At 38.5% G+C, this 21,496-nt stretch overlaps 1 protein-coding gene across 4 annotated transcripts in view; it reads right to left on the bottom strand.

Moving 5' to 3' along the window:
- Positions 1-20,550, bottom strand: part of sei (potassium voltage-gated channel seizure) — a 145,811-nt gene extending 125,261 nt beyond the window's left edge. For 3 of the 4 annotated variants that reach the window (XM_033331515.2, XM_033331517.2, XM_033331514.2), the window contains exon 1: positions 17,968-20,549. In XM_033331515.2, the coding sequence (XP_033187406.1) occupies positions 17,968-18,043 (76 nt within the window). In that variant the 5' untranslated portion in view covers positions 18,044-20,549. Of the gene's footprint in view, positions 1-17,967 lie in introns of all 4 variants that reach the window. The other variant, XM_033331511.2, reaches the window with a different exon arrangement.
- Positions 20,551-21,496: the final 946 nt, after the last annotated feature.

Below are 21,496 nucleotides of genomic sequence, written 5' to 3'. Positions count from 1 at the left end.
GCGATTTTCGTTGAAAGGAAACCATAAACATGTAAGAACGGAACGAAGTAAGTTATTATCATGGGTGTTTTCGAAATGCGTCGCGATTTTACGTTTTAATCGTAGGGAGTTTAGTAAAAGTCTTATAGAAAGAAAAATAGCCTTTTCGAAGACATAGGTTCTTTATATTATTCTTCTCCTATTTGATCGATGAACACGTTAATTGTCACTAGAATTACATGTGTATATCTTAGTATACAAATATACTACACGATAGCATTTAATTTTTACGAAATACTATATTGTATTTCCGCATTTGTCCTCCGACGATGTTATTTAAGTCATTCACATAGTTGACAGCTTTTTTAGTCCTTGAAATTTATCTTATTTCGATCATTCTAAAAAAATTTTGTAAAAAATCATAATCGAGTCACTGTGTAGTTCAGGAACTTCTAGAATCATAAAATTAAAAATGAATTAAAGTAAGAGGATTATTGAATGCTTCTCGTAGCATTTTACTGTACCTATTAATGTGTTACCTACAATTTCTGATAACCTCGCGTAATTTTGCCGCGTTATTTCATTATTTAATCCTCGATGGCTTAATAAAGAGACAGCAGTTCGAATAGAATTTGCAAAGCAGGACAAGAAAAGAGCAATAGGAGTATACAGATCGATACGACGTGCAATGTGCAGTCGGTTTTTTGTTCACGAAGTAACGTCCGCGCTTTATTCCCCGTCGACGTCCCTGATTGTTTCGCATCCCTTAACATTCCGTCGATCCAAAGTATTTACAAGCGGTGTACGTTATTCGAAACAATCGAAGTACAGGCTTTTGGCGATCGCGCGCGATATCCGTGCATGGAAACGGAAACAAATTTGACGAGAACCATTAAAGAAGTAAATTTACCAAATGTTTTCAACCCTTGAATGTTCAACGAACTGGAGACTCGCGCAAAGAGAGAGGAAGAGACTGCCGCTCTATCGAGCGGTAGCACCTTTCAAGCTTATTTTCCTAAAAATAAGTATCGATTCATAGTACATCTCGGTAAACTATAGTGATTCCCACGACTCCAATGAACATTAAAATCTTCGTGTAAAAATTGAAGAACAATTTCATCTCTTTAGATGTAAATATTAGACGATACGATCAACTGGATGTTTAAAAATTTAACGTTGATAAAAATATTTTAATCGCTCGTTATTATTTTTGTCGACGATTGTAATAGATTCTTGAACATTCTTTGTGAACGATATGTATATATTTTTTGATAAATTGTATTGCAGACGAAAGATGTGAAAGCGAGCGTGAGTGGCCGCAAGTGCCAGATTTAGCATTGCACGTGCAAATTTACTCGAGAAGAGCCCCTTTGAGGTATACTCGAAAAACGTCCAAAAAGTGTGGCTGAGTTAGAAACGAGGCGAATTAACCGAGGCTTACGACATCCGCAGCAGACAAACTTAATGGTTGGTACGAAAATATTTTATGGTGTACACTCTAAGACTGATGCCGGATTTAGGACGAAGGTCGCAATGGGTACATGCAGCTTCGCAATTTCGCAACTTCAGAATTCCTGTCTGTGTGTGTTCTTTTGATCTGTACTCCGTTTGTTCCATTATAGCTGGTTATTAAATCGAAGACGCCGAGGAAGATGTTCACGCTTAACCGTTGCAGCGGAATGAGATGAAAGTTAATTTGCCGAAGTTTTGAGGTACGTTAATAAAAAATGAGAACTCGAACTTGCAATTTATAATGATAGAAGATGTCGACCATATTAACATTTATTTGAGAAAGCAAATCGATCAATATCAGATTTTCTCAATTTCTCAATTTTATTGCTTAAGTACACGATTAATACTAAATTCTGAGAAAGCAGCAGCTTGCTTCTATGAGTTCGGGTTAGATATTTTTTATGCGAAACTTCCGTTGTTCTCTTTAATAGATCGATTCCTCGGAACATTCTGTCCAACAATGCGTACAGGTGCAATGTCAACAAAATCAATAATTCGTGACATATTGCAGATTTTTATACGAAGCATCTCACTTTTTAATTTAAATTATCTCACGAATTGTTGATCTCTTTAAATATCGTAATACGTGAATACTTTTTGACGCAGAATGTTCCAAAGAATCTAAACGCGCAGAAAAAAATACATGATACAGTTCCATTTTAAAAAACGATTTTGACCATGACAATAACGCGTCCTCTACAAATCCTACAAAAGAACTAATCTCGCCAACTTTCATTTGAAACGTCGTTCCTTCAAACTATTACGCGTCCCACCCTATGTATTATACATCCTGATAAACAACAATGATTCGCGTAATCCCAATAAACACAAATAAATTTGTCTTATAAGGATGAAAAAGGAGACAGAAAATTCCACAGCGAAAATAAGGGAGACGGAGTTGAATTTAGGGTGTAGCAACCCTTCACGGTACAATGGCGGTTCCTAACGATGGTCGAAATTCCCCGTGGCGGGGTAGATTCGAGGGCGCGCGAATTCGAAGGCGACGATTTTCAAGTGCGTCGCAAGAGTACCAGACGTCGTACCAGAATCCAAGAGAAATGTCAGCCTCGAGAACGGTCGAATTGCACCGCGTGCCACGGCTACCATCGGTTCACCCTCGTCTCGTCCCCGTTCGATGCTTAAGCATTCTGCGAAGGATAGTCGCGTTTAATGAAGGAAAATTGAAAATGCGCAGGAACGCGCGGCCCGTGGCATTGTTGACCAACGCCAGGGGGAACGTGCTGGATGAAATTATCACGAATATTACGTGACCATCGACAGCCTGTTTAAACATCGACGGGCGAAATCATCGGTTCCGGATGCAACGCGGCGCACGTGATCCAACGTCGGCTTATGAATCGAATCGCGTTGACGCACGTGCAATGGATAAATGCCGTGATATTTAGGAGCAAATGGCTCGTAGAATCGGACAGGCGGATCAAAAGGTAGAGAAAACTTGTGAAATCGATAGATACAAGTTGGAGCAAACGACGGGTATGTTTGAATGTTTCGGACAGAGGGATAAAATGTCACGAGAAATTGAGTGGAAGAATCGAAGGAGAATATTTCGGCTGGGATAAACATTTCTTGTGATAATGCTATTTTAGGTATTAAACGGTTGGGGAGCGATGTATATTTTCTATTGCAGTTATTTGTTTAATAGTGGAGAATTTAAAGTAGGAAATTAAATGGACTACCAAAGGGCTACCAAAAATGAGAAAGATCTTTGTAATATCGCTTTCATTAGTATCAATGACCTAAATATCGAAAATATGAAAAATTTGCCATATTTACAAGTGTTATTTTATTTGTTTAACGTGTAGCTCGGAATTTAAAGCGAGCGCGTACGGTTTAAAGAGAACATGTATGATATAAAACGCGCGTTAAATTTTGCAGTTTCCCACAGCGAAACAACCGCGTATTTTGTAACGCGAGGCAAGATTAAAACTCTGGTTCCATGGTGTCAAAGAAATGATTTAAACTATCCCGTTAACATGCAAATTCATCCGTTTCATTTTCATTTTCTCGTACAGCCTCCGCTACTACCGTTCCTCAGGTATTAATTTCGTAGCACGATAATTCGACTAAAGTGCTAGCAATTATGAAAACTCGCGTAAGAATTGACTATCTAAGAGAGCAGCGAATAAAAGCTGTTTTACTATTACTTGTTAATTAATAGCGTGGCTTAAAGCATCCTTCGTCTGTCATTAAATATTTGTCACGAATGATGCTGATTCGATGGATAAACGTAACAATGTTTATAAATGTCTTTGCATTCGATTATCTGACTTCCAATTCATTTATCGTATCAGAAAATCTCGTTAATTTCCGCACGAGATAATTTCATCGAAATGTTTAACAAACATATTCGTAGAAATAATTAGAACGTTAACACAACAATATTTGCAGTTTTCTTGTACCAGAGAATCAATATCGTTTCGTTCTGTGATTCTGATTGATCGATAGTAATTACTGGCTAATAGTGAGCGGTGTTGGAAGTGGCAGCTTCGCGTACAGTAGTTTAACCATGATTAATACTCCTTTTCACTATACCGCCCGCAATCAGACTAGCAACAAAGCATAGCTCGACCACAAAGATTAATCGTCGATCATTTTTTGGTGCTTTTATATTTGTTAGGAAATCAAGGCAAAAATCAATCAATGGCAATCGAGAGAGAGAATTTTTTTCCATTTTTGACGTTGCACGATCATCGTAACAATCAGTATTCTGGTCTTCTATCTGGTCTATCTATCTCCTGTCTAATATTCCGATGCAATGATCGAGCTTTGGAATTTTTTAATTCTAAACGTTTAAAAGTTTCGAATTTTGCAAGCTTGAAACTTTGGAATTTTCAAATTTCCAAACTTTGAAACTTTAGAGCTTTTGAACTTTTGGATCTTAGGGGAACTCTAGAAGTCTAGAATTTTTAGATCTTTCAGTTTTCAAATCCTTCGGTAGCCGAAGATTCTCGAATTTCACAACTGTACGATATTAAAATAGTCAAATTCCACAAATTGTATTCATTAATTCTCGGTTTGTGGAAACAGTAACGAGGATTCACGATCATTTTCCGTGGGTTTGCGCTTCCGGTGACTCTCAGGGCTATCCGGGAATGTATCACGACACGATCAAAGGAATTTTCAAACGGAATCGTTTTAGAAGGTTGTACAATCTGACCGCGCGATTAGGCGGCGTGAAACCCTACGAGAGAACAAGTGCGAATCGTGGATAGACTAGGGACAAACGAGACGCGTGGGTTCTTTTTACGAATCTCATTCGCTGTGGCGAGTTTATCGGCCGAACTAGAAATAGATTTTGCCGAGTTCGCATCTGAGACAGGCTCGCAGGGCTGGGCCCTTTGCCAAGGATGTCACTTAGCCGCGAGAACTACTTTGCTATCCGTTTGTTCCAAAATACTGACCGCCTCGGCTCTCTTATCTTTTCGAGTCGCTAAACTGATCACGGCCCTCAATTTCTTCTGTTCCATGAGCATAGATATACATCCGTTTTCAAGAACCGAGAACAAATGCTTGCGATCGTTTGTAAGATAAAGTTCATAGAGTAAGTGATAAGTGAAAGTGTTAATCGAGCGTTTCTGAAAATGGTATAGTTACGGGGTATTCCACAATTTACAAATAAAAAAGACGAACCTAAATTGGAGAAGATTTAGAAAAGATACTTATCGATGAGCTTGTAGAATATTTTTGACGAATCGATTCTTAAGTCTTCCGCTGTAATGTAAACTAGAAAACTTAAATCTGAAAAAAGTGTTAAACGAATACGTTTGGATTAAAGACTATTTGTTTTACGAAGAGAAAGTAACAGTGGAAAATTATGAATTTTTATGAAAGGGCGCAATTATGGTGAATGTTGAAAGTATGCCAAAATCGAACGTGAAACATCGATTCGCAATCGTTCATCTGCGATTTACATCTATAAAGAATTAATGTTAATGTAGAAAAGTCTCAAAAGAATATCATCGTGCAGATATCTTAAAATTTCCTTTCGATCTTCCCTATTGAAGTTATGGCGCGAAGCATAGATGCGATTTTCTCAAAAGAATGTTCTTAAGGAACGCTATCTTAATTTCTAGCGAAATTTCTATATAATCGGAGAGCAGAAACTGGCACCGTGTACCAATTCTATCGTAACAAACGACATTTCACGTTTACATAGCCACTCGGTCGGTTATAAATATACGGAATTGGAACTTACTGCGAGTTTTGTTTCCGCCACGACAATACGAGGATTTAGAGTTGCGGTAAACGCCATATGACGCATGTTAAATTATCCAATCTGACAACTATAAATCAATGTTTCGTATTTATGGATAGAAAAGCAGCGTTATTCTTATCTCCATGGGGTCGTCTTTAATGTCCCTCCACGTTACACGTAGTTACATTATTTATTATTAAATCGATTATTATTTATCGCCCTTTTAAACGCGTTACTTCCTTTTAACAAATTAATACGTTTCAATCGAGATATACTACTTGAAGTATCGCAACAATTTATCGTTGAATGTTCTTTTTATGCAGTCTAACATGTGCGTAGTGATCCATGAAAATATTTGAATATTTATCACCGATACTCTTTTATGAATTTTATTAACAAAAATTTACAACTTCATATCTCGGTTGTTTACGAAAAAGAAGCATAACGTGCAATTTCTCTATAAAACATTTTTTCCCTTTATAAAACGCATACCTTACGAGGTGAACAAGTTATGTGAATCATTCTGTACAATTGTAATATCCATAACTCACCACAGTACACAATACAAAATGTAATGAATTGCTATGCATTTTAGAATTCCTTTTAAATTTTACCAATATACAACCACGGTACTTTATATCACAGGAAACTCGTAACAAAATTCCAGAATATCTCATACAAACCACACAAAGCATTCAGAAAGGGTGAAGGTTAAGTAATCCACTCCGGCACTTTCACGAATCGCTATGCATCAGCGAAAGTCGGCGAAGAACTGAAGAAAACACGCAGCTTTCTTCGGTAGCGATACGTAACAAGCTAACAAAGCAAACTTCCAAGAGGTTCCACGATCGCCCCCGTTGATCGTCTGTTAACTCGTGGCTGCATTCAACAGAACGGATTACAGTTTGCATATGGTCGATCCACGGCATCGATACACTCCGCGATGATTCTCGATTTATCTCACTGAACCGTCCTTGAACGATAAAGCCGAGTCGGCCGATTCGTCTTATAGCCGAAAACCCGAAAATACGATGTAGTCACGCTAGCCCACAAGCAAATGTTGTGACAAGCTGGAGCGACCTTGTCGTCGCGTTAAAGTTAAATCCGCTCACGCGGTTCGATTTAAACATCCTATATATAAACATAGAACTGGCCCGTGATCCGTCTGTGACCCAGGTCGAACAGGTTTTCTCTTCGGCCACAACAGAGCGCGGAGGATAAGAAAGAGGAAAGCGAAAAAAGGCGGAAGAACGCCACCAACCTGTCGATATTGTGCTAGAACCAGGGAAGTTGAATTACAACGTCGTTGGAGCAAGGTTGACGTGTTTGTAGTTCCAGGCTAATTTTGAGAGTGTGTATATCTCAACCTGATCCCTCTGAGATTTTTATTTAAAGCTTTCTTCGCGTTTCCCAACCTGGTTTCGATCTTTCTGTGCTCAAAAGTGTTTTAATGAAAATTGCGTTTGCAAAATAAGGTCGAAGCGTGTGAGAATGACGAAAGTTTGGAAACGAACCCTTGCAACGTTAATTTACTAATTAATAATGTTAGTAGGCTGTACGTAAACATTTATGCAGACTGTTTACAGACGCATCAACCATTGTTTTCGTTTATTAATGACTCGTCGTCGGTAGAGCTTACAGGTTGAATTTTATAATTGTAACAATCCTAAAGTCTGATTAAAATGTATATTAATACCGGTAATTATTAACGTTAGTTCAATTATGTAAAACGTCCTTGCTCCCAATTCGTTATAAATCTTTTCGTTACGTTGAATTTACATTGAGCTTTATGATTTTATAACGTTTCGCCAAAATGTTACGAATGCTACAAGCTGGTAACTTGTCAAATTTCACCAATAATTTTATCTCACTCGTATGAAACGACTGTCTCCTTAACTTGTTGTAAATCTTTTCAAGCTGAAATATGTCTCAATGGTTTTTGCGGCGAGAAACAAGGTAGAAGGAAGCTTGTAAGAGCGATGGGGCCTTAAATATACGATTGCCTACAGAACAAATATCGCACGACCAAGCGGAAAATCTGCGTCGATATTTTGTTTACGTTAGCCAGGGCGCGCGTAACGCATGGGTATACACCGCTTGGAAATCAGGAAAGTGGAACGAGTCATTGAATTATTAGATTGGAATCGTCGTCGAGGAAGTGAATGGGGATTTGGTAACTTTCCTCCCGCGCTGCTTTCTTCTTTGCTCTCGTGGCCCTCCTGGCGACGTTAGTCATCGTTTCTGCACGGTTTCTTTAAACCGATGTCCACCGGGGATTCCGGTGAAGTATGCAGCAGGCCTTCCGTGCCAAGAACGCACTTGCGCCTCGTGTCGCCGAAGAAAATAGAAGTTCCGCGAAAGAACGACAATCTAAGATTTTGCAGCTCGTAACTCAACGCATTGGAATATTTCGAGGGACTGCGTCATGGTGGATGAAACCTACAGCTGCTCTCGAAACCATCAATCTTATTAAGGGCATAGGATGAAGAGATCTAGCAAGTCCAAAAATGGTCGCGTTTGATTCCTTAAGGGGTAGGTCATCAAAATTTATCTATTCAATGTTATCGTGTAGGTATACAAATATCGATTATAAGATTAACGCGAAGAAAAGACAGATTGCATGTACACATGAAAACTAAGGAAACGAAATAAGAAATTCTTATATTGGAATGTGCAAGGAAATACTATAAAAAGAAGGAATATCTACGTTTGATAAGCAACAACACAGTGCTACGTTGCATGTTTTTCAAGTATCAAGAATCAACGTTGGGCCAGTACAACGTTTCATTTGCAATCTCTTTCTCGGATAATTTAAATCGCGAACTCTTGTGTGCGTTTCCTAACATCGTAGTTATTAAAAAGAATTTCAACTAATTTTTGTTCTAAACTATAGAAATTTTGCAATTTGTTGCAAGCTTCTATAAAGTATCTATTATTCTGAAACAACTTTTATGCCTCGATAAAACAATATCTAAATCACTATACCCACGTTTAACGATAATATTGCATACACCAATTTTTGCGAGTTATTTCGCTGCTCGCAGTAATCGTTTAAAAGTTTAACCAGCGTGGCTGATGAATATTTCGAGTCGGAAGGAAAATTAGATTGGTATCTCGTTTCTAGGATAACACGCGGATTATACACGGAAGATAGATTTCCATACCTTGAAAATAGGATTAGATTTTGGTGGAAATTATTGAATTCTCAGGCTCCTCGATACTGGGCCGTAATCGTATGAAGGTCTCTGGGAAATTTCAAGCTCGATCATGGTTTATTTTCATCGCATGGATTCGCGCTATCGAATTCGAAGGTATTATTCTTCGATGGCAAATTCTCGCATTAAGAAAAGCAATCATATCGGCGATTGTTGAATGATATCCTGTATGAAATCACGGTCTACGTTTAATTTTGGTTAAAACGACGCAATTAAACGGCTATTTGAACGCGACGTTGCAGATACACCGACGAGTGAGTCGTGAAAATGAAGGGAGATATCTTCAAAGAACCCGCGAATCGACTGCACAGCATCGAGCAAATGAAAAACAATAAACCGCACAGCTGGACGCTCAAAGAACTCCCTAGGGGCGAAAATTGCGCGTCGCTTGCACTAGCCGTGGTAATTATTTCCATAAGCGTTCTAGAAAGGCTTGCACTGAAAATACAACACACCGACTGACTAAACTGACATCTCCTTCTTCTTCGTCTTCCTTTTAGCCTCTTTAAATCGGAAGAATAATATGAAAGCTGTCTTAAGACCCTTATAAGCCTAAGAAAAGCAGGAGATATCTTAAGAAAATCTTTATAAAGCTACGAAAGGATCAGCGGAATTTAACGTAGATAGAATTCAGGAAATCGTTAAGATCGTCACCGTAAGCGTGCTAAAAAGACTTGTACAAGAAGTTACGAAACAACAATTGGTTATAGTTATATCTGTTTCTTCTTTCTCTTTTCTAAATTACAGGGACGATATAGAGGATGTTTTAAGAAGATTTTCATAAAACTGTAAAATCATTCGGTAAACCGTTAAAATTATTTTCACAGACATTGGAGAATCGCTTGAACTGAAAATTACAAGACACGTCAATTGGTCAAACCAATCTCTTCTCTTTGTTTTCGTAATGGAAAAGATAATACGAAAGGCGTTTAAAGACAAAGCTCACAAGGCTATTAATAGAATGCGCCATTGAGCAAGTGTTAACGATCTGTCGCGAAAAAGTAACCCAGACGACGCGAATATTCCAAGAGCTATAAACAATTTTCCGAGTAACGTAGGAATGTGCGAAACGATCCCCTTCCAGCGAAATATCACACGTATTTATAACACTAATTTGAATGGTGCCTAGGCCAGTACTCAATTTCGAAAGATATTTCAGCGACACATGTGGTCTACGTTAAATCACAGATGCCACGCGTCGTAGACGCGTGTTTTGCACGCGACACGAACGAATTAAGATTTCCGCGAAAATTCCAGGACCATTCGATTGGTGTTCGATTCATATACGATTCGATCAACATCGACGATGAAAAATAACCTCCTCAGATACGTGGCATCGCATCAATTTCTAGGAATCGTCTCGCGAACGAATCGGAACGTGTTACAGATCGAAAATTCGCGAATCGTGTCGACGAGAAGAAACATCGCAATGCTAATGATCTCTGCTTTCCTTCCCACGAAACATCCTGAGAAACAAATAATCCATCCATCACGTAGTAATACGTCATTATTTGGTTCTCACGAAGAGCCAAGAACTCGTCCAAGAATCTCATATGTTTTAACGCTTTCCATAGATAACTTTTATGTGTATATTCTACGTGTCGTATAAAACATTTTGAAATTTCATTGCCACTTTAACGAGACACGATTATTACGATCATATTGGCAATATTTGGGACCAGTTTGAAGAACTTAGTACGCAAATGGGTGAACTGGGAACAGTGTTCGAGTTTATTTTCACTTCTTTCACGAGTATCGCGTCGTCTCGCAATTGCAAATGGAATTGTTCGTAGCGTTCGAATCGTGTGTCGAGGTATTCGTTCCCAAGCAAATGACAATCAACTCAACTCAAAAAGGTATCGAGGTTGAGACGATGACTTTTCTATTAGGAAAACTACGCTAGGCAATCCTTATGCGCATACATATATAATTCACGCGACTGGAAATAGTTTTCGTGCGTATTTTGAGTTCATGTTTGTGAATGATTAATACACTCGTGCCACCTAATATGATATTACTATAATATAGCCAATTGTTATATATTATGCATCATATATCGTTATTTATTATTATACATTATTCTATATATTATCTATTAATGAATCATCTATCATTAAAGAATCGAGAGATGCAATAACAGTTATTCGATTTCTTTATGACATTTCATGTTCCATTTCCAATCTATTTGAAACATGTACATATGCTCTGCGCTAATTATGAAAAACATATTAAATTATAGCTCTGTATCACCAAGTATGAAAATTATTTATCTAAATATCAAAATAGTAATTAGTATGAATTTACGAGACAATATTTTCGACATTTAACTAAAATTGATGAAATTTTCTTGAACATTTATTGGATCCGCTTTCTGATTCACCTTCGTTTTATTTTCGACGATGGCTTCTGATTACGGGATCCTCCGTGATGTCGTGAAACTTCCGGTTTGCCGCTCTAACTCTCTAAGAAAGAATTTTAAGTGATCCGTCTTATGAAAATATTTACTCGGAAACCACGGGCTTAATTAGCCCCAAGATGTACTAGAGCGTGCTTTTGTTTGCATAGGCGACTGAGTAAGGGTATGCATTTCGTTAAAAGTTAACGAGACCCAGCCAAAAAGGATCGACCGTGAGGGTATACGAAAAATGCAAAGGTTGCTACTTTGTTCCTTAATTATTTTTAGGTCCTTCTTCTTTATACTTTCCACATTTTTTTAAGTATTACGAAAACATTCTTCTTGCTACACGAAACGACTCTGATAATTGGGAAATAAGTAAAGAAAATACACTTTAAAAATTCAACGATCAAATACGCTTGGAAGATGGAAAATATTAAAATTGATTAACTTAGATGTTCCCGAATTTTGTCATGCCTCTTTCTCGCATCGCGATTTCATCAGGATCGTGATTAATTAATTAACTTTAAAGGTTGCTTGTAGCCCCTATAAACTTTATATTTGCCGAAAGAAGGAATGGTTTCGTTATTGGATAAATTGGCTAAATTCCATTGTCAAACACCTGTATTAATCTCTGCCTAATGATTTCCGTATCTATCAATACCAGAGTACGCGTGGAAACGCAGCCAATCGAATCTAAGCACAATCGTCTCTGCTCCAAATTAGATTTCACCCCTCATACATAATCTAGTCCAACCTGGCGCCCCTACGTTCCTTCATCCACGCCCGAACGCTTGAGAATCGGATCGTTCTAAAACTCGAAGGTATTCTTGCGACGAAATTAAAAGTGCATACGATTGCAACGGTAAATTGAAGCTAAGTAACGAATCGTGTATTCGGCTGGTGCATTTCACACAAGAATTTTCACACAAGAAGCGTTACACGAACACGGTTGCCGGCAACGGACGCGACATATTCGCTGATAAGGTGCTCGATGACGTGAAATTATTCATAATCGCGGCCCCGACAGCAAATCGTGAATAATGCATTCGACGCAATGGTAATTATAGCAATCGGTTGGATTGGCAACCGACTTGATGAACCCGTGCATTAACGTCCATGGCATCCGCGATGCCTTCCCTTCGTCCATCGCGGTGAAAAAAAGCTGAGGGCTCGTGGAGAACCGCGGAGAATTTTAAATATCCATCCTGGCAACAGCCCAAAGTTTCTGCACGAATTTATCGCGCGGCAGCACACGTATTCTCGTTATTATGAACAGGTATGGCGCTCGTAAACGACAGGAAAGAGCAGCGAAAAAATGAAAAGAAGAGGAAAGAAACACGGAAACGCGTGCATTCTGTTGTTGACTGGCCGGAATTACCGCTATCTTCTTCATGCAGGTTCGAATTGTTTGTCGTGAAAGACTAAAACGCCGATTCAAGGCGACTCCAATATTTAAATTGTGTTTATAGGAAGAGGAAGGAAAGCAGATTTGATATTCAGAAGCGTAGGTGTTTATTAATACGAATGTTAGTCGACTAGGAATTGGTGGCTGTCTTCAAGACTAATTATTACAGCAGCAAAAATACAAAGTTCTTTTTTAAGATTCCAAATTTCTTGGGTACTATTTTATTAACAAATTCTTGAAACTTTTCTTTCATTCTCTTTTGAGTCCAAACGAAAACAGTATTTGTTCAATAGTTTCATTATATAATAGATGTTTGTAACAAAAACGCTACAAACTTTTCGAACAACCTCGTATTTAACTTCAAATGTCAAATAATAGGACAAGTTTGGTGAGATGCGATTGATTGATAACACATTGTTCGTCTGTAATCTCCGTATTAATTTAAACATTTGCCAGAACGAACGTAAAATCGATTTCAAAGAAAAGGAAATAGGAGAACTACTTTCGTCCGCAAGGTTATTTCATCACGCGACTAAGCCCTGGAATTCACCAAAAATTTAGTTTGAAAGTTCGAGTCGACGTTTGGCGCCAAAGTGGTAAGAATTTCGAGGAAATCTGACTCAGCTTGTCGACATTAGCTGGCGTTTCCCTCTCGCGATTAACGGAGTCGAAAAGCGGATTATCACGAGGAAAAGCCAACAAGCGTACAAATTCATAAATTCCAATGGAATCGGTGATTCATCGAGCAGGCGACGTACCATGGTCGAATAGATTCAGACCTTGAAAAGCTCTCTGACCTACTTTTCCCTTCGCTCCTCCCTAAAAATTCAGAGAGAAAGAGAGGGAGAAAAAAACACGTTTTTATGTCACATAGCCTGGACAGTTCTTTTTAAGATCATAGATCATATCTAGTTAGGATTGGACGGGTTATTGCAACAAGGTTGTGCGTTCACTTTACTGTCGTTTTATAGACTATTCAGTATCTCATACTTGTATAATTTTCTTTCTCTTCTTCGTTTTTTACTAATGAATCTCTTTTGTTGATAAATAAATAAACAAGGAGAAACTCTACTTTTCAATGATTTCAATAAACCAAGAGAACACTAACCGATAAAAAATCATATTACTATTTAGGAATATGCTATAAATGTGTAGTCAAACTTTTATAGTAATAAACTTCTTGTCCTTCGAATATGAAACTTCCAACCTTTCTTTCAACAAATACAATATGAGTTTAATAGCTGTACCTTTGATTTTTACATAACGTCAACTATATGTATATACTTTGTTTCTTATATATCTACCTTACGTGTTATTTCTACTTTTAGCTATTTTATGTTTGCTACTTTATGTCTTTCCAGCCATAAAGTGACATTACAATAAAGAAGCCAAGAAAAATGTGATTATCGATTCCAATGATCTTTATGTGCTTATTTCATTAGGCAATTTAGGCTCGTTGCTTAAGACAACTCCAATAAACACGGTTCATAAAATTCATACTCTGTTTCCGTATGAATAAAATGATATTTGTGGTTGCGATACATATAAAGCTTCCTCCCCTTTTCCGTTTTTCTCGTGACGATTTTGTCAACCGTCGGATCGTCATTATAGGGTAAAGAAAATAAAGTGATCTCAAGATAAGAATGAAATTTATAAGCAACAACGACGATATCGGCTTTCCGCCCTAAAGTACAATTTAAGCCCAGCCACAGCCCTAATTGTCGGCTTTTAATAGTTTCATACACGAAAACGAACCGTGCCAGGTTCCTGGTGTCACATTTTCGACCTAGTCGTACACGCGTGTACAGAATCCAGGGTGTGCTTGACGAACAGCCTGACCTTGGCATGAATAAACCACTGAACATGATTGATGACACGATTATTCGTAATAGTAATTTACCGAATTAAGTATATCTGTGAATATCGGTATATCATTTGTTGACAATGAACGTGTTTTTAATGGGATCTCGTGATCGTTTGAACTTTCTGCTTTCCGTGAAACCATGAAGTTTTATTATCGAACGATATATTATCTTAAACTTACACGGGGATTAGATGGAAATTCCTATTACGGAGTGAAATATTTGCTGACAAAAATTAGAGGCTTAGAAGAAGAATGATAAAGAAGAACAAACGATAAAAGCTTTAATTTAGGAAAACCGTGACTAGAGTTACAAAAGAATTTACATTTTGTTAAATAATACGTGGTTCGTTTCTTTGCATAACTATCTGTCATGTGACTCTACTTTTTCAGAAAACTATTCCTTTAGCAACAAGCTAAAGTTTGTTCAAGTAGTGATTAAACCGTTAATATAATATTTATACGACTATTCAATTTTTTACTATTGCAAAAATTGAGTAAAAATAAGAAGAGATAATTATATATATATTCTACTATGTTCCACGAATAAAACGAATTAAACTGAATATTCTAACTGGCATATCTCGTTCAAAAACGAAACTTTCCTAACAAATCAATTTTAGTATGTTGAATTAGAAACATTTATCCTAAACTCATTTAAATATTTAGCTAAAATTCATGACAAGTGATTCTCTCCTAATCTCGTCATATATAATGCAGAATATATCCATCATCAAAGGAATTTTTCCAACAACCTAATATTTTCAGGAATAGGAGATATTAACGCGTGGAGAAGAAAAATCCGTAGGTGGATCGTTATTGGTCTAAGGAAGTCCTGTGCGTTATAGATGCTTCATCGATCGCGCAGTCATCGTGGTTAGGAATTATTTAACGTTTTCAAGGGCTACTACTCTACGATCTGTCGGTGTTTGCGTGTAAGATATATATTGCCCTCCGTTGTCGTATTCGATTACGATACAAGAAGACAGTTGAAGAGTATCGAAAAGATGGCTTGTTGGTGAATAAGGAGCGCGGAGATAGGGTGAAAGGAGGAAAAATGAGCGAAACGCGGTTGGATGTACATGCTATAGAGAGGACGTCAGATTAGAAGCCAAGGCTTGACGAGCAGCAATGCCACCGGGACAAAAGCCCACCCTGAAGGGGCTGGCATACATATTTTTTATTATATAAATTGGCGTTACAGAGGTTTCCCAAGAATTTATCGCGTTAATGCCTATTACCGCCCGCCCTTCCGTACGACAGCCGCTGCTTTTGTTAACAAGCGATGATACGCGACCTCATCGACTTACTTTGCTATCCGAATTCTTATCGAATCTCCTCGGTAAAGATACCGAACGAATGTGATATAAAAAAGACAATAGTAGAAAGAGATAAAAATGATGGATGTTTAGGTAGATAAATTCATATTTTGTAAAATAGAATTAAAGTATCTAAGCAGAGATTTGTTTCACTTACTGAACGTTATAACGCGTATTATACTTTCAATATTTCCTATATAGCGATTCTAAAAAGTATTTGCACGTAACCCAATTTTCTAATAAAACGTAGGTGAAACTTTCTCACAGTTATATGTTTCCATAAAAATATGAGTTTGCATAAATATCTCCAATGTAGCGAAGAGATAAAAAATAAACGTATTGAATTTTTTCAGAATTGAATAAATGGATTTTTTTTATTTCGCACTTTTTGACAAAAGGAAGAAAATATTTTGCTGAAAGCCGCATCGTTCGGGGCAAGCCTTCCAGATCCTTTGTGCAAAGGATTAAAGACTCTTTCGAGCACTTAATCCGCACAAGCTCAGCTATGAAAGCACGTTTAGTGTTCGGTCGTATATCAACGACCGATCGTGGAGAAAATTACTTATACCTTCCACGTTACTGACACGAAATTCGACGGTATGTTTTAAAGGAAAACAACTAGAACATAATTCATTTTATATGCGTGTTAGGAAGACTAAAAGATATTAAACAATAAAACAGGCAGTGACTGATCATAAAGCGTAATCAGTATAAAATTATCAGCATTAAAGTACGATCAAGATAATTGTGTATATCATCTGTGCTACTTAAATGGGATTTATTAATATTAATAGGCTGGAACTCCATATTGCATTCTAGATGAAATTTAATAGAATTTCTCAAGGAGAAAACGAACAGACGAACAATTTATTTTGCATTAAATTTTAGGAAGCTATTATCTTATGATAAGGCGAAGTTTATAAAGATCTCTAGATAAAATTCTGGAATTCTAATAAAGACTTCTGAGGCAGCTAATCTTTCAGCAAGGTTAGTACGAGTAAACAACGAGAAGACGAAAGAAAATACGCGCTCTAGTTCGTTTTACCGCGATCAATCGCACATCTGAAAAACCTGTCGGTTTCCTCTAGCTTTGCCTTCCCTTACAAGGACTTTAGGCATACCTCGAGTGATATTGCCAGTGACATGCATTGTCCTAGTGTGAAACAGAACTACCCCTTTCTTCCATTTAACCGATTCCATCCCCTATTCTATCCCCTTCCATAAAACCTCGCCTTCCGCCGAGATGTTTTAAATAATATTGAAAACGGAGTTCTGGCTCGATGCCTACTCGTTCCATATCAGGTGGAGCAGTTCTAAAAACTTCGATTATATCTAGCCAGCTAGAACGACAACCCTCGAGCTGTTAACTTTATTTTAATCTTCCGCGAGAAGGGAAGTTGCGCGCCTCTTAAAAAACTTTCATTAAACTTTATACGACCACGAATATTATGAAGGAGAAGCGTACTTATTCAAGGCAAATGTTGGAAATTGATCTTTATTTTTTTATCACGCTCGTTATTCCAACATTCTCGTTTTAGTTTCTTTTTTTTCTTTTTTTCTCTCTCGATCTGATCGATACGACGAATGATAATGAAAACGGATGGCAAACCGTGAAATTGGTTATCTAATTTTAATGAAAATTTTCCACTGTGCAATTGCTCGCTATCGACGTCTAACCGAGATATAAATGGCACGTGATAAATTATTCGAGGCTTATGATTTTGTATAATTGCGTCCCTGCTAAAATTCGCGATAAAGAATAAGCGATTGTATTTTCAACATGAACGAAGACAGAACTGCAGATATCTCAATTAAAATGAATGAAATTGCTTTAAAAATAATAAAAAAATAATACTGCTTTGGAATATAATATAAAATTAATCACGAGTCGAAATAGCGTTTCTAATTCATCGAAATATGTCGATCGACGAACGTAAATATTTTCCAATCTTTCATGTCAAATTGCAGAAATTATTACAGGAAATATAAATTACTTCAGAAGAATTCATTGTCATTGATTGACTCGAATGTTTTCGTCTCGTATGATGTTACCCAGGCTCACCGTGAGTATCGAACTTCCTGATGATAGTTTCGATGATCGTTGTCCTGGGCGCCACGTGACCTCGTCTAACAGGCATCGCAGGAATATTCCCAGGTACCTGGGCCGACGAGACGTTTGGCGTTCGATCGAAGGCTCGTTAAGCCTGCTTTTAATAATTAACGTGTAACACTACAGCACTGAAAAAACACTCGCAGCATGCGTACAAGCACGGTAGAAAAAAGCACAGCACGAGTTGAGCATAATGATCGTCGATGACAAAGAGAAGCACCAGCTAATATCGGCGATGTTCGTCACAATTCGTTCCCAGTGTGTAAACCCTGTTTTGTTTCCCCTAAAGAACGACTAGAGAAGAGAATGAGAAGAAAACGAAGGAGAAGATTCGTTGCTAGTCGGACGACGAATTGATGTTCTTTCCTTTTTTTTTTTTTTTTTTGTTTTTGTTTCTAGAGTCCTTTGCGTAGATACAAAAAATGAGAGGAGATAGTGAACGAAGAAAAGTGGCCACAAAGTATAGTGTCAGTTGCACTTAACGGTGACGTGTGTGCCTTTGCCTTTTACTTCGAGGAACACCCCTCTATTACGCTAAATTACTTTTGCGTCTTCCGCGTGAGTATCGTTGTTTCTTGGTGTTGTTGTTGTACAAAATTCGCATACGAAGCTGCGTGGACAGAGTCGATACGTTCGCCTTACGAGAAGGCTGGATGTCTTCGTTTGACTTCCTTTTTGGACCCAATACTCGTCTACCTAGGTGTATCTAAAGATCGAAACAGGCTGTAGCAAGTGACATATGGTTCATCCTCTCGGTTGATCCAAGGACACAAGAGAAGGTCGAGCCTAAATGTCGTCTCGACGTGCGTGACACGAGGTTCCGCTGTATATACCTCTGATGTCTGCCCTGGCTCAAGACGTACAATCCACGCGAGAGAACATCTATTTATAGTTGATATAGCACGCGCCACACGAATGGTGTTCCCACGAATTCCAGAACAGGGCACCAGAAATCTGGAAAACGTCGTGTTAATGATCTAAGACGATTTCGTTCTGCGTTTGTGCACGAGAATTCCCTCTTTTTCTTCACCGATGATCCACGTTTTCCCTTGGTTCCTCGAATCGCTCTAATTTTCCCTAATTAATTTTCTTTTCTAAACTTTTCTTCGTTTCTCCTTTGTTGTTTCGTTTAGCTAATTTAGAATTGCTTTCTAAGACAGCCAAAGGACAACGTGTCGCGAGTACCTCGACACTCGGTTGTCTTTGAAGAAATCGGAAAACTGTCTGAACAACGTTGACCCGTACGATCGCACCTTCTCGGCGGTAGATTCTCCGTTGAAAATTCGGAGAAGCTTCGACCTCGTCGGCTCGAAGTCAAACTTCTCTACATCCGGAGGAATGAACAGTAGACGTCTCGAAGAAGCGCATTGTGCGGACATTTCCACAAAGTGTTGTTGAGTGAGTATCTCGGGAAATGTTCTCTGGGTGTGCTGTGCGTCTCCACGACGATAGACGTCGATCCCACGAGTTCAGTGGTAGAACGCCATTGTCGAATGCTCGAATTCCACGAACGCTGACACCTGTTCCACGATGGTTGCGGAAACGCGAAGCGGGTGAAACGAAAGAATCGCGGATATCATGGCTGTACGTGTATATGTAAGTCTAGGAAAGAAGCGAAAGGAGCGAGGATTAATCGTAAAGAGAAGGGGAAACGAACCGTCGAGATGACAACGAGAAAGGCACGTGGTGGATTTGTAGTTGCGTTTAATACGAAAATGCCAAAGCGCGGGTCTCGACTTTGATTCACTACGATCGTTGCTCGCGATTACACGTTGCAACGTAGTACACTCCCCTAAATCGAATAACTTGGTTCGTGGGGGTCAGGCGGTTGTGCATTTCAGCTCGAACTCAGGGACAGTTATTTTTATACTTCTTCTTCATTCTCCGCAACAACAAACAGGCGGATCGTACGAGTGCCTCTTACGACTTCTCCCGATATTTCTCGAAATACTCATCGGCTCTTGTAACCTGTTGGCGACGGCCACTGACACTACCCACCGAAACCACTATTTGTTTCATCGATTCTCTCTAATGTACTCCTTTTGTTCGTACAAGGCAACTCGCATATTTTCGATAATTTACACAGAACGTATAAAATCCAACGAATATACAAAACGAATGTCTGTGTTCGAACAACTACATTCTTCTCCTGGCCACCACGCCTTGCAGGTCCAAAATCGAAGCTCCTGCGTCACTGTGCTCTCAGCGTACTCCGGTGTATTCTAACTAAAGGAACGTTCCAAACGAGAGTAACTTCCCTTTGACAACCGGCACCGTATCCACGGGCTTGTATCGCTAAACACTGTTGCTTTCCCGCGTGCTCCCACCTTTTGAGTCGGTGCGTCTACCGGCGAAGAGGCATCTCGAGGCCGCGTGCCGAGCAAAACGCCGGAAGGAGAACGAAACAAGAGCAAAAGCTTCCCTCACGGAAGGATTTTCCGTAGTTTCGTTAGTCGCCGTCGTTCGGTCGGAACTGAAAACACGAGGAGGCACGACGGGCCGACGTCTCTCTCGGCGACGGCGACGACGACGACGACGAAGACGACGCCGGCGACGATGGTACGTTAGGGGGGTCGTACGCGGCGCCTGCGTCGTCGGGCTGTCCCCACCAACGTCACTCACCACCCGATTACACCGCCCTATCATATCCCCTCGCCGAGCTAGTGATAATATTGATAAGGTCCTGCGTCTCTTTCTCCACCGTATTGTCCTCGTTCTGTTGGAATCCGGTCAGATGTACACTCAGGAAGGGATGTTACTGGATAATGTGGATTCTTCCGAAAGAACGGGTCAAATTGTTTCTTTGATTATTGCACTAGTTACGTAGCACTTGTGAAACTTATGAACGTTATTATTAAATGAAAACAGAGTTCTACTTCTATCTATACATTCATAAATCCCTAAGTTTTGTCTTTGAATTGTTTCATTTAAAAATTGAGAAAAGCAATTAAGAAAAGTACGGTTTTTGTGTGTATAGTAGTTTCTCTAAGAGATTCTGTATGTTAAACCCTAGTAATTACGCCCAAATATCACGCTAAAGAAAAAGATTATACAAGAACACTCGTAATACTTACAGGAGCACCATTTTTATATTTATATTATATTATATATTATATTGTACGCGATTTTTCTAAGCCATCTTGCATACTAAATCTTAATAATTACTCTTAAATAATATACTAAAAGGATTATAAAATGACGAAAGCAATATTTTTATGTTTGTAATAATGTTTTTGAAACAACCTGTATCTTCAATCCTAACAATTATTCCCATATATTGAACTAACGAAAAATTTCATTTGTATTCGTATATATTATATCGTGTAGTATTTCAATAATCATTTGTATACATAGTTTTTAAACATTTCTAGATATACGTTTGTCGTGACAATTTTATTGTCCATTTTATGTACATATCTTAGTTCGTGCGCTTTGCCGGTCGATATAACTACACACATTGTCTCTTTCTGTTTAACCATCA

Source organism: Bombus vancouverensis, chromosome 12 (genome assembly GCF_051014615.1).
Source record: "Bombus vancouverensis nearcticus chromosome 12, iyBomVanc1_principal, whole genome shotgun sequence".
In the NCBI taxonomy this organism is placed as follows: domain Eukaryota; kingdom Metazoa; phylum Arthropoda; class Insecta; order Hymenoptera; family Apidae; genus Bombus; species Bombus vancouverensis.
Note: the sequence above shows the minus strand (reverse complement) of the source record. Positions and strands in the feature narration are given on the sequence as shown.